Source organism: Rhinolophus ferrumequinum, chromosome 10 (assembly GCF_004115265.2).
Source record: "Rhinolophus ferrumequinum isolate MPI-CBG mRhiFer1 chromosome 10, mRhiFer1_v1.p, whole genome shotgun sequence".
NCBI classification, from domain to species: domain Eukaryota; kingdom Metazoa; phylum Chordata; class Mammalia; order Chiroptera; family Rhinolophidae; genus Rhinolophus; species Rhinolophus ferrumequinum.
The window spans coordinates 23,752,909-23,766,621 of NC_046293.1; the positions used below are offsets into that span (position 1 = coordinate 23,752,909).

Here is a 13,713-nt window from a genome sequence, read left to right on the forward strand (position 1 = left end):
ATTTTTCTCCTCTCAGTTGAGTAATGCCAAGCTTATTTAATGTGATTCACAGGCAAGTAAACTATTAAAAGAAAAACAGACAGTGGCATACCATGTTTTCATTATAGCTAGACCTACCTCGCCAACTTCTAGCACATACTGTGTTCTTTCACTATGCACCACTGATCACTCTTCTCTTCCCCCCTTAAAATGTTCTACCCCTTTTTTCTCTCCTTACTGAAATCTAGCATCATCTATGAAGCCTCTCCGAATTAGGCCAAATACAATTTTTACCTAGGTCACTTATTGTCCACATCAATGGTGTCCTAACATGGCTAGTTAAAATTACCTGAGGGCTTTTAAAATTGTAATTACCTAAAATTAGAGACGTCATACTTTGAAAAAGCAAAAGCCTAGAAACAATCTAAATGTCTATCAAAATAGAATTGGTTAAATCATTATGGCACATGTGAGGATATAAAATAATATCCAAGTTATATTAAGTGAAAATGCAAGGTACAGAACAGTGTATATGGAATCCAATTTTTTTAAGGAGATAGACATATAGTCTTTAATATAAACCTGTACATGCATAGTGTATGTCCCAAAGGAGTAAAAAAGAATCTTGTAAGAGTGTTTGCCTTGGTGAAAGAACACACACAAAAAAAGGCTGTGAGAAAACTTTTCATCTGATTACCCTTTTGTAATTTTTAAATTTGCATTGTATGTATGGATATTTTATAATTATTGAAACACACACATATAGACGCATAAGACTCAGCTCAGCTCTACAGATCACAGATCTTTGGGGACAGGAACCAGGCTTTTGAAATTGTTAAACCACCATGATTCTGATGATCAGTCATGCTTAGGAACTACTGATGCAAACCATTAATGCCTCATATTAAAGTGTACATGTGAGACTATGACTTTATATCCCTAACTAGAAAAGCATGTTGGTCGGGGAAGAATATACGACACTTTTTTTCCCCCTACAGTTCTCAGCGCAGAAAAGGTACCCAGTATTTTTGATGAGAATAGTACAGAATTCCATTTTTCTGTTATGTTTCATTCCAACGTGGGAGGGTTTTTTAAAATACATTTAACATTTAGCATTATGGAGCACTTAAAAATTACCACTTTCAATACATGAAACCCAAAGGACAAGAAGTGCCAACAATAATTTTACTTTTTTAAAGGCCATAAGTATGGCTAGACTGCAAAGGACAATCGATGAAGTCCAAACCTAAGACAGTAAGACTTAGGGATGAGTCAGACTTCATAGTCTACATGAATGAGTAAAAGTAGCATCTAAAGGAAAATAAAGTATATGGATAACAGATTCCAAAGAAGCCCCATTTTATTATGGAGAGCACACAAATCCCTTTACTCATAAGGAAAAGTACTGTTTCCTTTCTCCTGGGTGATAGATATGCCTCTTCCACAATTCCTAGCTTTCTCTTCTACCGGTACTTTCCATGTCGGTTAAAGTGTTTGTAGAGATAGCTGATGCGTTTGTTAAGGTTGTGCAGGTCATCAATGAACATCCGATTTCCAACCATTTTCTTCTTTCGGATACAACGCTGCAATTCATTCCCCTTCCAGCCTCGAAGCCATCTGGGGCCCTTGATTAGTTCTTTGGGGTGCTTTTCAAAATTCCCTGTGTAACATGAGAGCACATATTAGCCCAGACAACCCAGCCTCGACCAGCTAAGCCTTCAGGACACAGTTGCACCTTTCTGAACAGTACCTATAGACAAGCCACATTACAGTATCAAGAGACGCAAATTCCGCCATTGCCATTTATTAGCTTTGGAAAAATTACTTAACCTCCCTGTGCTTCAGTTTCAGCACCTGTAAAGTGAAGAGGTTATCATGATTAAACGAGTTAATACATGTACAGCACTCAGATCAGTGCTCAACACAACATAAACAAGCCACATAGGTGCTCTTACTATTGAGCACAGTACCATTCCTACACAGGTGGAAAAAAAGAGCTGTCAAGGCGTAACTGCCATTCTTAAACTATGGACCATGAAGTTGAGTCTTACCCAAGATCCCGACGTTATCATACACCCCGAACATGGCCCTCTTCTCGTTCCAACGATCAACTACTTTGGGGGGCGGGAGGGTGAGTCTTACGTGTAACAATCCTGGAACACCTAGAGATGGAGAAGAAAGGGACTGAATCTGAGAAGCAGTTCCCCCGGGGCGTCTTTCTACGTCCGCCACTTACCCAGAGAGAAGCTTCTGCAGGCCGGGGGCACCCAGCCCCAAAGGCGCCTGCCTGCGCCCCCAGCGAGGCTCCCTGCCATTGTTCTAGTCTCTCCCCTACAACAGGACACCTCAATAGCACAGAGTGAGGGCCAGACGTGGCCTCCAAAGAGATGACAGGAAACGTCAGGTAGCGGCCTCACACGGCTCTTAACCTGACGCAGCCATCTTGGTCCTTACCCAAGTAGCTCTGGGCGCAGGGCCCGCCTATGCTACACCTTCCCCAACCACAAGCCCCGCCTTCCGGGTTCCGGGGCAGAGGCCTTGACACACACCCTCCGGCGTTCACGCACCCCGCCCCGCCGAGGCGCTTCCGGTCTGCGGGCCGGAATCTTGAAGCGCCGGAAGAGCTGAGGGGCTCGCTTCATCATCGCCTAGGGCGTCCCAAAACTGAGCTTCAAGAAAATTCATTCTTTCGTTTCCTTGGCTGTCCCTCTACTATGAAGGAGCTGAATATCCAGACCGTGGAACCCAGAGCTTCCTTTCTCTGTGCTTCACAGCAATTTTGAGCTGTCGCTGTTTCTATTACCCCTATTTTACAAGGGAGGGAATCCGAGACTCAGAGAGTGAAGTGACCTGCTAGATGTCACATACCAGAGGAAATGGCGAAACCTGGATTAAAGCCTAAACCTAAATCCTGCCCTGGGGCTGACTGAGTAGGTCACCACCCTAGGGACACTACCACTGCCCAGCTAGAAAAGTGGCATCTTGGGCAGGAACTGCCGGGGTCTCCTCCCCACCGAGCGGGACAAAGGAAGACCCTGAAGGGGAGTGATCACCCGCAAGACCAGGAGCCCGGGGAGTCGGAGCCTAAATCTAGGTCCCGCCCCTCCCTAGGCGATGCGGCCGGGCTTTTCGGCTCCTGCGCTGTGATTGGCCGGTCTCTTCAGAGAGCGTCGCGATTGGTCACCTTGCGACCGTTGAGATTTGAAGTCCACGATTTTGGCTTTGCCCGCGCGGCGCCGCGCCTGGCTCAGAGGCAGGTTTTTGCCTCCTCCTGCTCGCGATTGGTAGGTTTCTCGGCCCTCTTGAGCGCTGCCTCTCTGATTGGTGCGTATTGTGCACGCCCTGTTTGTGCCCGCCCTGTTTTTCCCTTCATTTCAGCCCCACAACCGAAGTCTGAGGAACGGCAGGTGAGGTTCTCCGGTACAGTGTGGTGTTAATGGATAGCAGGGAATAAAAAACTGGGAAAATCGGGTACAGGGTAATACTAGGCAGCGTACGAGAGGCAGGGAAATCTAGTGGGTATATCTTTGGGGTACGATGTGGTAGAAACAGTCTGACATATCCGCAGCAGAATTTGGGCAGATCGCGTAAGCTTTTGTAACCTCAATTTCCTCATCTGTAAATTGGGCTGTATTATCACTCCAGGAGATTGGGATTTGGAAAATTAGATCAGATATGCTCTATTCAAATAGCCTAACAGAACCTGGCACATAAACAGGTAATGTTAATGCTCTCCCATTCTGGAGCCAGGAAACCCACTAGCCCATGCCAGGCCACTGTTCGGGCCTCAGGCGAAACGTTCTATTTTAAAAAGCTTTGCCCATAAAAACGGAAATAATGCAAACATAACGCATTGATATGCCACTTTATTTAAACTTTCATGTCCCTTGACTCCTTTGAAAATGAGCAACTGTGATCAGAGATTAGCAGTCCCGTTGTACAGGTGTGGCCCGGAGGGTTAAGTGACATAACCAACTGATAGAATCATGACTAAAATTAGATTCGTCTAGGGTTGATTTCACATCCCCTAAGATGTCATCAGCACGATGTAAGACTAAAAAGCATTATGTATTGGAGGGAGTTGGGGCTAATAGAACCATAAGAAAAGACAGTCCTTAGATGCAGATCCTGACCTATTTGCTGTTTGGTTTCCAGCCCTGTGAACCAGTTGGAGAAGGATGTCTCCCCAACTTTATGAGTTCCATCTGCCCTTAGCCCCAGAGGAATTGTTGAAAAGTGGAGGGGTGAATCAGTATGTTGTGCAAGAGGTACTGTCCATCAAAAATCTTCCATCACAACTTAGAGGTAAGAGTGCATACCTGCCACTGTGCCTAGCATTTCAAAATAACCATCCCACATGTAAATTCTATTGTTTGTCTGTTCCACTACATCACTATCGCCTTGAGGGCAAGGAACATGTTTTTCCTATTCCCTATTGTTTTCTCCCTAGTATTGCATGGGATGCATTACAGGAAGAGTGCACTCATTGACCACCTTATCTTGAGTATTCAATAATTAATCTTGGTGTATATGGGGAAAAATTATTTTAGAGCTTTATCTCCTGCCATATGCCAAAATAAAGTCCTGGTGGATTTAAGAGCTATTGGAGAACACAGCTTTCTCCAAATTTCTGGGACTTTACCTGACCTATTTCAAGTAACACTTTTAGATTCTGGAACTCTTGTTTCTAAGAGTATGCAATAATCAGAAAAAAACAATATATAAGAGTACGTACAGCTGCAACACTGTACAATATATGTGCAATATATGTTTCCATCCATGGAAACCTATAGATGATCAAGAATAATTTAGGCATTATCAAACAAGACTCCATAATGTCACTATACTTACTAGAGGTTGTCTTCTATCAGTTAGATTGCTTTAGAGAGGTACACAAAGTAGAGCTTGAGACTCTAGAGCCAAGCTGCATGCATTTGAATCCTGGCTGTACCACTCTGACCTTGGACAAGTTACTTATTCTCTCTGTGCCTCAGTTTCCTCATATGTAAAGGTAGGAATAATAACCTACTTCATTTACTATATCCTACAACAAGAAGAGTTAGTTAATACAGCAGTTTGAATATCACTCCATCTTTATCTCCTCTTGGCCTTCCCATGATGGTTGCCAGGTGGCAGTTCTTTGTTCTGATGTCCAGAGGTAGAAAAGGGGATTTTCCTATTTTGTGCTTTTTCTTCTTTTCCTTTAAAAATTTTACCTGAAGCATCCCAACAGATTAGCCAGAATTGGATCATGTGCTATTTCCCTAACTAATTCCTAATAAGAGAAATGGAATTACCCAGATTGGCTCAATTGATCAGTGATTTCTTAGGAGGCTTCCTAAACCTGAACATATCACCATTTGGTAAACAAGGAATAAGTGGAATGTGGAAGTCGACTGATGGGTGGCCAACCAACAGTGTCCACAGATAAACTATTCTCTCCATATTGGGTATCACCAATTGCACATGGCTACACACTAGCAAACTATTATTCAGTTATTATAATATATTATTTTTTAAAATGGATGATTACTCTCTTTAAGAATCCTTTTTTTATATAATTACATTGCTTTTGGTGTTTAGAACCCTAAATACCAGTTCTATAAATATACAAGATCAAATCATTTAATTTTCAACATGTACTGATGATATGCTATGTGCCAGGCACTGGTGATACAACAGTAAACAAAACAGACAAGATGACAAAGTTCTCTCAAGGCTGTCAACAAGTAATAAATATGAAGTGTGTCAGATGGTTATAAATGCCAACAAGAAAAATAAAGCAAGATAAAAAAGATACAGTGTGCCAGGGTAGGGACTGGCATTTTATGTTGGATGATCAGAGAAGGCTTGCTGATAGGTGTCATTTAAAAGTGAGGGAGTATGTGGGATTACATCAAACTAAAAAGTTTTTTCACAACAAAGGAAACCATCAAAAAAACAAAAAGGGATCCTACTGAATGGGAGAAGATATTTGCCAATGATATATCCAATAAGGGGTTAATATCCAAAATTTATTTAAAAAAAAAACCTCACTCAACTCCAAAACAAATAACCCAATTAAAAAATGGGCAGAGGACATGAAGAGACATTTTTCTAAAGAGGACCTACAGATGGCAAACAGACATATGAAAAAATGCTCAACCTCACTAATCATTAGAGAAATGCAAATAAAAACCACAATGAGATACCACCTCACCCCAGTCAAAATGGCTATCAATAAATCAACAAACAACAAGTGCTGGCAAGGATGTGGAGAAAAGCCAACCCTTGTGCACGGTTGGTGGGATTGCAGATTGGTGCAGCCACTATGGAAAACATTATGGAGGTATCTCAAAAATCTGAAAATGGAACTACCTTATGACCCAGCAGTTCCACTCCCAGGTATCTACCTGGAAAAATCCAAAACTCTTTAATTCGAAAAAATTTATGCACCCCTATGTTTATTGCTGCACTATACACAATAGCCAAGGCATGGAAACAACCGAAATGCCCATCGGTAGACGACTGGATTAAGAAACTGGTACATTTATACAATGGAGTATTACACAGCCATAAAGAAGAATGAAATCTTACCATTTGCAACAATATGGATGAACCTAGAGAACATTATGCTAAGTGAAATAAGTCAGACAGAGAAAAACAAATACCATATGATCTCACTTATGTGGAATCTAAAGAAAAGAATGAATGAACTAATCAGAAACAAACTCAGAGACAGGAAAAACTGAGGTTGCTAAATGCGGTTGGGTGGGGATAAGGGGGAAGGTGAGGTGATTAGAAAGCACAATTGGTAACCACAAAATTGCCACAGGGATAGGAAAGTCAATTTAGGGAGTGTAATCAATAATGTAAAGATTGTGTGTAATCAATAATGTAAAGATCCCATGGACACTTGTCTCATTAGGGAGACCACCTCAGATATGATGTAGATGCCTGATCACTGCACTGTACACCTGAAGCTGAAGCTGAACAATAATGAATGTCAACTACAATTTTATATATATATGTATAGTTATAGGAAGTGGAGAACAGCATTAGGAATAGAGACAGTGGAAATGTAATGGCTGTGTGCGATGTCAGAGGGGTAGTAGATGGGGGGAGGGGTTATCACTGTGTGAGGGTTTTAAATGATAAATGTCTATTACATTGTTTTGTACACCTGAAACTAATTTTTAAAAATATCTTAAAAAATAAATAAAAGTGAGGGAGTGACCTATGCAGATTCTCAAGGAAGGACATGACAAAGAGACAGAAAAGCCAGTGCCAAGTCCCTAAGGTGGGAAAATGCCAGTATGGTTAGAGTGGAGTAAGCTAGGGGAAAAAAGATCCGGTGGGAAGTGGTGCAGATTATTTTAGATTCTTGTTCCTCAAAGTGTGGTCTTCAAGACCAGCAGCATTAGTATCAAGATTTCTGGACATATTAGACACGCAGGATGACGTCTCATCCCAGAACTATGAAATTAGAAAATTTGTTTTTGCCTCCTGCCCTGTGAGGACACAGCAAGTAGATGGCTGTCAATGAACCAGGAATTAGGCTTTCCCCAGACACAGAACCTTGATCTTGGACTTTGCAGACTCCAGAACTGTGAGAAATTTCTATTGTTTACAAACTACCCAGTCTGATATATTGCTTAGCAGCCCAACTGCCTAAGACCGCCTACAAAGACTTTCTTCCAACATCAAGATTATAAATGCGCAAGTACTTTACCAAACAGGTCCTCAACTTCCTTAGAGCTAGGACGTCTCCATTTTAGTTGGGGAGAGCGGGTTTAAACGTTTAATATTTACTGAGAAACAATAAGTCATTAGATTTGCTATAGAACAGTCTCAGTCATCAAGCACCATAAACAGAGGTCCATTAATTTTTTCATAGGAAATACATAATTACTTTTATCATTTTATATATTAATAATAATGCTTTTCTGTTAATATGAAACAATAATTATACTCAGTTTTATTAATATGCATTTAAGTATGAAAGCTCAAGAAAAGTATAAAAATCTGTTTATTTTAAATTTCTTCATTGTCTTCCATTTTCCAAAAACCATCTCAGTTGGCCCCAAAACAGTATTACATATAGTATGTATTTTATATGTATCATATATAAAAATCATTTTGTAATAAATATACTTCCAAACCTTAAGAGTCCCCCAAATAGAAGTATTTTAATGTCTATTTTCTTTAAACTTACTTATTAAACTATTTTTTAAATGAGTTAAAGAAACTTTTACCAATATTATTTTATCCATTCCAATTACCAGGGGAAAGGAGAGAAATGGCAGAATTAACATTGATTGATAAGGCACTGTAAATATTACCTTATTTAATTCTCACAATATCCCTTCAAGATAGGTCTTGTCACTCTCTTATAGAAAGAAACAGAAAGATTAAGTCACAGCTGGTAAAAGGTGGGGTTGGGCTCAAATTAAAAAAAAAAAATTGTTTTTTAAGAAGATCTCGTAATTCAGATGCACATTTAAGTTGGAGAAGCACTGATCTAGAGTCTTGTAGGTCATGGTAAAAACTTTCGCTTCAGTGTGAGTCTGAAAGCCATTGGGTTCATTTGAGCACAGGAGTGACATGGTTTAACCTTTTAAAAGAATCACTACTCTGTTGAACAGACTAAGGGGCAAAGGAAGAAGCAGGGAGACCAAGAGGCTAATACAATAATACCAGCTAGCTTGCTTAGGGATCATAAAAGGTTAGATTCTGAATGTGTTTTGAAAATAGAACCAACAGGATTATTGATGGATTGGATTGGATTTATAGGGCTAGAGAAAGAAGAATCTGGGATTCAGGCTTTTTCACTTGAGCAACTAGAAGAATGAAATTGTCATTTGCCTAAACGGGGTAGAATATGAGAGAAGCAGGTTTTAGACTGTTGGTTGTATGATTGTGGAATTCAGGGGAGAGGTCCCACCTAAAGATATTTGGGATTTAACACTCATCATATAGAGGGCATTTAAAGCCATGAGATTAGAGTGAATGTAGATGGAAAAGAAAAGCAATTTGAAGTCATAAGACCTGAGCTAGTTCAACTTTTGGAGGCTGGAGAGATGAGAAAGAACTAGTAGAAGAAACTGAGGACCAGTCATTGAGGCAGAAAGTGAATGAAGGAGCTAAATGGAAGCTAAATTAAGAGAACAATTCAAAAAGGAAAGGCAAGATCAACTGCAAATTAATTACTGGATTTGGCAATGTGGCAATTGCTGGTAACCTTGTTAAAAGCTGTTTCATAGGATTGGTGGGGGCAAAAGCCTGACAGGAATAGGCTTATGAGAAAATGGGAGGAGAGAGATTAGAGATGGTGAGTTTGGATAACTTTCTAGTTGTTTTGCTTTAAAGAGTAGCAGAGAAATGGGGTGGTAGCTAGAGGGGGAGATAGAGTTGAGGGGGGATATTTTTTGTAAGATGGGCAGTATTCCATGTGTATATGATGAATGGGAATGATGCAGGAGGGAGAGGAAACAATTGTTGGAGCAATATCCTTTAGTAGGTAAGAAAGTACGTGATGTGCACAGAGGGAGGAAGTGGTTTTATTCGATCATGGACAATTTACAGTAGCAAAAGAGAAGGCAGAGTCTATGAGGACAGACACAGGTAGAGCTTGGGGCAGTGGAAGTTCTCTTCTGTCCAATTCTATTGTCTCAGTGAGACAGGTAGTGAAGCCTTTAACTGAGGGTGAGTTGGGGAAGAAAGTCCTGATGTGATGAGCAGAGGAAAGGTGTGAAATAATTGCCTGGAAGAAAAGAGGCCTGGGAATTTGTAATGGGCTTACCAGGAAATACTAAATCATAAGTTCAAAGTGACAATAGTTGGCATAGTTGTGTGTTTTTTCAAGCCATTTTTAATTGTGTGGTTACATGAATGGAGTAAGCTGTCAATTGGATTTAATCCAGATTTAGCAGGGGAGTAATGTGTTGTTAATTGGTAATCTTTGAGAGAATAATTGTTGGATTGGGAAATCTCAGAAACTAGATTTCAGGAAATTGAGAGAGAGATTAGACAAAATTTAAAAGGGATATGATAGCAAGGTCAAATGAAAGGCATTGAGCATTTCTCTTTGTTTTAAAGAAGGGAGGCCTGAGTACGTTGGCAGGGTAAGAGCAGTCTTACCCACCCCTCTGGGAGAGGATAAAACCAAAGGTGGAAGAGGAGATAAATCTTTAGGTCAGTGGGACAAGATAGCTTTAGAAGAGAACATCTTTTACTTGAGACTCAAGCAAAGAATGGGAAGATGTTGGCAGAGTGATTTGTTCATAGGGTGACAGAATAATATGAGGGAGCCATGCTTTGGGTCCCATTCTTTTTGGTAAAGTAGCAAGCAGTCATCTTCTAAAGGAAGAGAGGCAAAAGGTAAGAAAAAGTATAAAAGAGAACGTGCTATGAGTATAGCACTAGGGAGTTAGTATGAATTGGAGGAATAAAATAGCTTGTTAAAAATCACAGAGGACCAGGCCGTAGTTGGACAACATAATGCTGTAATGAGTCAGGTTAACACCAGCAGTGGTAATGGAGTACAAGGTTCAAGCTTTATTATCTAGGCAAACCAACCTGGTATTGAAGAAAAGAAGAGTTTGATGGAATTCTTTCCCTCACAGAAAAAGCTAGGTATATACAACTTGGTTCAAAAATGATCTAACTCCCATACTGCCCTGCCAGTCTTGCATGTTGTAAGACGTAATTGAGACTCTACTGCCGATTATGCTGAAGTTTTTATCTAGAAGCAATACAATCACAATGAAAAGAGCACTGAGTTTGAGAATCAAAAGATGCTGGGTTTTCAAAATGTAATATAAATAGTAACAAATGAAGTGTATTACAAATGATTGACATAATCACACCAAAGGAGTAAGGAAGAAAAGAACTAACCTAAGTACTTTGAAAAGCCTATTTTCCCTATATACTGCATATAAAAGAACCTTACACAATTATAAGCTAGTTAGTAAATTTATTTTTATAGAGGTGTGAGTTAGCAATTCTGAAACTGCTTTATGTGTATACTAGGATTAAGCAAAAACATAAATGAATTTGTGTGTTTAATATACACAGAGATTAAAAAATAGGTAGGGTGTGTGTGTGTGTGTGTGTGTGTGTGTGTGTGTGTCCTATTTTTCTCTACTGAGAGGTCCTAAAAGCAATGATACTCCAATAGCAGTGAGCCTAACCAGAGCCTAGAGCTTGGTTTCTACATACCATTCTCCCATAGAAGGAACCAGGAGTTGGTTGAGAATGTTGATGCCAGGACAGGACTGCAGAAAGTACAAGGTGAGCGGGAACATCTTGTGGTACAACAAAGTAAGAGAGCACAAAGTGAAGGGTGCATGTCAGGACACAGGCCAAGGTGAAGGAGCTCCCAGTGGTCAAGTTTGGGACAATTTGAGCAACTAAATAAATAGTAATAGGAATGGACTGAGACATAGAATCACAGAATGTCCATGAATCCACTCTGATATAAATAAATAATTGAATAAGTAAATGAGAAAAGGACGGCTTATCCTCATAGTGGCATTTCCATTAGTAAGTGTGGGAGGAACGATGGAGACAGAAAAGTCACCATTTAGTAAATACCACAGTAGTAATTGTGGCAGGCAACAATCAATAGACGCTTAGATTAGTGGGCAAATGTGATGAGAAACAGGATGTTTGCGTAGTGTCAAAGTATCTGCCTGTAAGATACTTATTAATTGCAAGGGGCAAAATAGTAACTTTACAGTGGGGACATCTGGCAAACACTGCCAAGTGATCAAAGTTAACACCACCAGTAATAAGACATTGACATCACGTACTTCTTGGTATGATGCATCTGAAGGGCCCAACGTCCCTTCCATGGTAATTTGCCAAAAATGCATAGCCTCAGTCTAGTCATGAGAAACTATCAGACAAACCTAAACTGAAACATTCTACAGAATAACTGGCTAGCACACTTCAAAAGTGTCAAGATCATGAAAGACAAAGAGTAGAGGAGACTAAGGAGACATGACAACTGAATGCATCGTGGTATCCTAGCTTGGATCCTGGACCAGAAAAGGACATAAATAGAACAATGGGCAGCATTCAAATAAAGTCAGTAGATGAGATAATAACATTGAATTAACTAATGTTAATTTGGTTTAGATCTTTGTACTGTGTTATATAAGATGTTAACATTACCTGGAGAAAAGTACAGGAACCTACTACGGGTTTTGCCACTTTTGTAATTAAAAAAAATTTTTTTTTTTAAATTCTGAGCTTGTATCCACTTACTGTAAGTTGGACAAGTCACATAACTACTCTGACATTTCATTTCTTTTCCCATAAAAATAGGCATAATACTGTCTGCTTTGTCTAGCTCAGAGATGTGGTGAAACTCAAGTAAGTCTTTTATTGTAAAACAGGACAAAATGTAAGATATTATTATGATAGGTTACACTGAAATGAACTATTCCTTTTGTGATTCTGCCAATACGAGCAATTAACTCAATTTTCTGCCATGAATAGTTTCCCAAAAAGGCCTCTCCCTTCTGTATTGCTCAGTTTCTTTCATCTTTGTAGCATTTCAGGCTGCCTTCCGAGCTCAGGGACCCCTGGCTATGCTGGAGCACTTTGATACTGTCTACAGCATTCTACAGTAAGTAAAATACCCACTGGTACTTTAAAGAACTCGGGGCCATTTGCCCTCGCTTTGCATGTTTGTCCTGAAATTCCAAATTATAGTTCACTACTAAATGGTTCTGGGTGCTGATGTTGCCACTGATGAGCATTTACCCCAACTGGCCCCCATATTTGTTCAGTTGAGCAATTTCACATGTATTTTTAGCCACTAGATTCTTCAAGTTAGATCTGATCTGTTAGAATGGGCTGGTTCTGCAGGTTCCTGTCTCACCCCCCGCACTTTCTTTCCCTCAGTCACTTTCGAAGTATAGATCCTGGCCTCAAGGAAGACACTCTGGAATTCCTGATAAAAGGTGTTTATGGGTTAGGGGGTATGGGATGGAAGGTGTTGTTTGTTTGTTTGTTTGTTTACACGTTTTATCAGCCAAGTGATGATATCAAGGCTGTGGTGATTCAGTTGGTTTGGCTAAGTTCAGGGGCCTTTGACCTATTAAGGTCTGTAATCTTGGTGGTCAATACAGAGTTATGTGTGTTCACTGTAAGGGCAGACCAACAAGAAATTCTTCCTGCTTTTGAACTGCCTCTTTTTAATAGAGGTGATTCTTCCAGTTGCCAGGAAGAAATTATGGTAACTGGAGTGAGAGAGTAGGGACAGGACATATTCATGGTATCAGGGTCAGGGGTCCCAAAGGACTTAGCTTGTATTGTGGCCACTGAGAGATGAAACACAGATCTTTGGTAATCTGATGGCTGCAAGTGCTGGGTGTTTTGAGGCTGGGGTGCATGAGGAAAGTGAATGAAACTGACTCCAGATTCTGCCCCTCACAGTGGTGTCCCGCCATTCCCAGGAACTTCCAGCTATCCTGGATAATGCAACTTTGAATGTATCAGATAGAAGCGCCCACCTAAACGCCCTCAAAATGAACTGCTATGCTCTGATACGCCTCTTGGAATCCTTCGAGACCAGCCAGACAAGTCTCATGGACCTCGACCTTGGTGGAAAGGTAACTAGGAGTACCTGGCTCACTTAATACGGGGCTTGGAGAATTAGAGGAATTATGGGAAAGAAAGGACTCCAACGTATGATTCTGAGACTCCTTTCTTTTCTTAGTTATTAGGAAGTGCTCAATAGTATCA

At 40.3% G+C, this 13,713-nt stretch overlaps 2 protein-coding genes and 1 non-coding gene across 5 annotated transcripts in view; 2 read left to right on the forward strand and 1 right to left on the reverse strand.

The window, feature by feature from the left end:
* Positions 1–1,150: 1,150 nt before the first annotated feature.
* MRPL51 (mitochondrial ribosomal protein L51) lies at positions 1,151–2,488 on the reverse strand. The gene is made up of 3 exons (XM_033116990.1): positions 2,216–2,488; positions 2,031–2,141; positions 1,151–1,639 (listed from the first exon to the last, which is right to left on the reverse strand). Exons 1-3 carry the CDS (start codon positions 2,292–2,294, stop codon positions 1,443–1,445), a joined length of 387 nt encoding a protein of 128 aa, XP_032972881.1. The 5' UTR covers positions 2,295–2,488; the 3' UTR covers positions 1,151–1,442.
* Positions 2,489–3,124: 636 nt separating this feature from the next.
* NCAPD2 (non-SMC condensin I complex subunit D2) overlaps positions 3,125–13,713 on the forward strand; it is a 28,495-nt gene continuing 17,906 nt past the window's right edge. For 2 of the 3 annotated variants that reach the window (XM_033116987.1, XM_033116989.1), the window contains exons 1-5: positions 3,347–3,386; positions 4,135–4,284; positions 12,517–12,592; positions 12,871–12,929; positions 13,405–13,580. In XM_033116987.1, coding sequence (XP_032972878.1) covers positions 4,158–4,284; positions 12,517–12,592; positions 12,871–12,929; positions 13,405–13,580 — 438 coding nt within the window. In that variant the 5' untranslated portion in view covers positions 3,347–3,386; positions 4,135–4,157. Of the gene's footprint in view, positions 3,264–3,346; positions 3,387–4,134; positions 4,285–12,516; positions 12,593–12,870; positions 12,930–13,404; positions 13,581–13,713 lie in introns of those variants that run through there. The other variant, XM_033116988.1, reaches the window with a different exon arrangement.
* On the forward strand, positions 13,000–13,328 carry LOC117029511 (small nucleolar RNA U85). The gene has a single exon (XR_004424248.1). It is a non-coding gene; the product is annotated as a small nucleolar RNA U85 (small nucleolar RNA).

What these genes read in the sequence shown, in the direction of transcription:
- MRPL51 (XM_033116990.1), bottom strand. Translation starts at nt 2,294, where the DNA reads ATGGCAGGGAGCCTCGCTGGGGGCGCAGGCAGGCGCCTTTGGGGCTGG. An exon ending in CTGCAGAAGCTTCTCTCTGG is followed by an intron (nt 2,142 to 2,215) that starts GTAAGTGGCGGA and finishes CTCCATCTCTAG; the next exon opens with GTGTTCCAGGATTGTTACAC. An exon ending in TGATAACGTCGGGATCTTGG is followed by an intron (nt 1,640 to 2,030) that starts GTAAGACTCAAC and finishes CATGTTACACAG; the next exon opens with GGAATTTTGAAAAGCACCCC.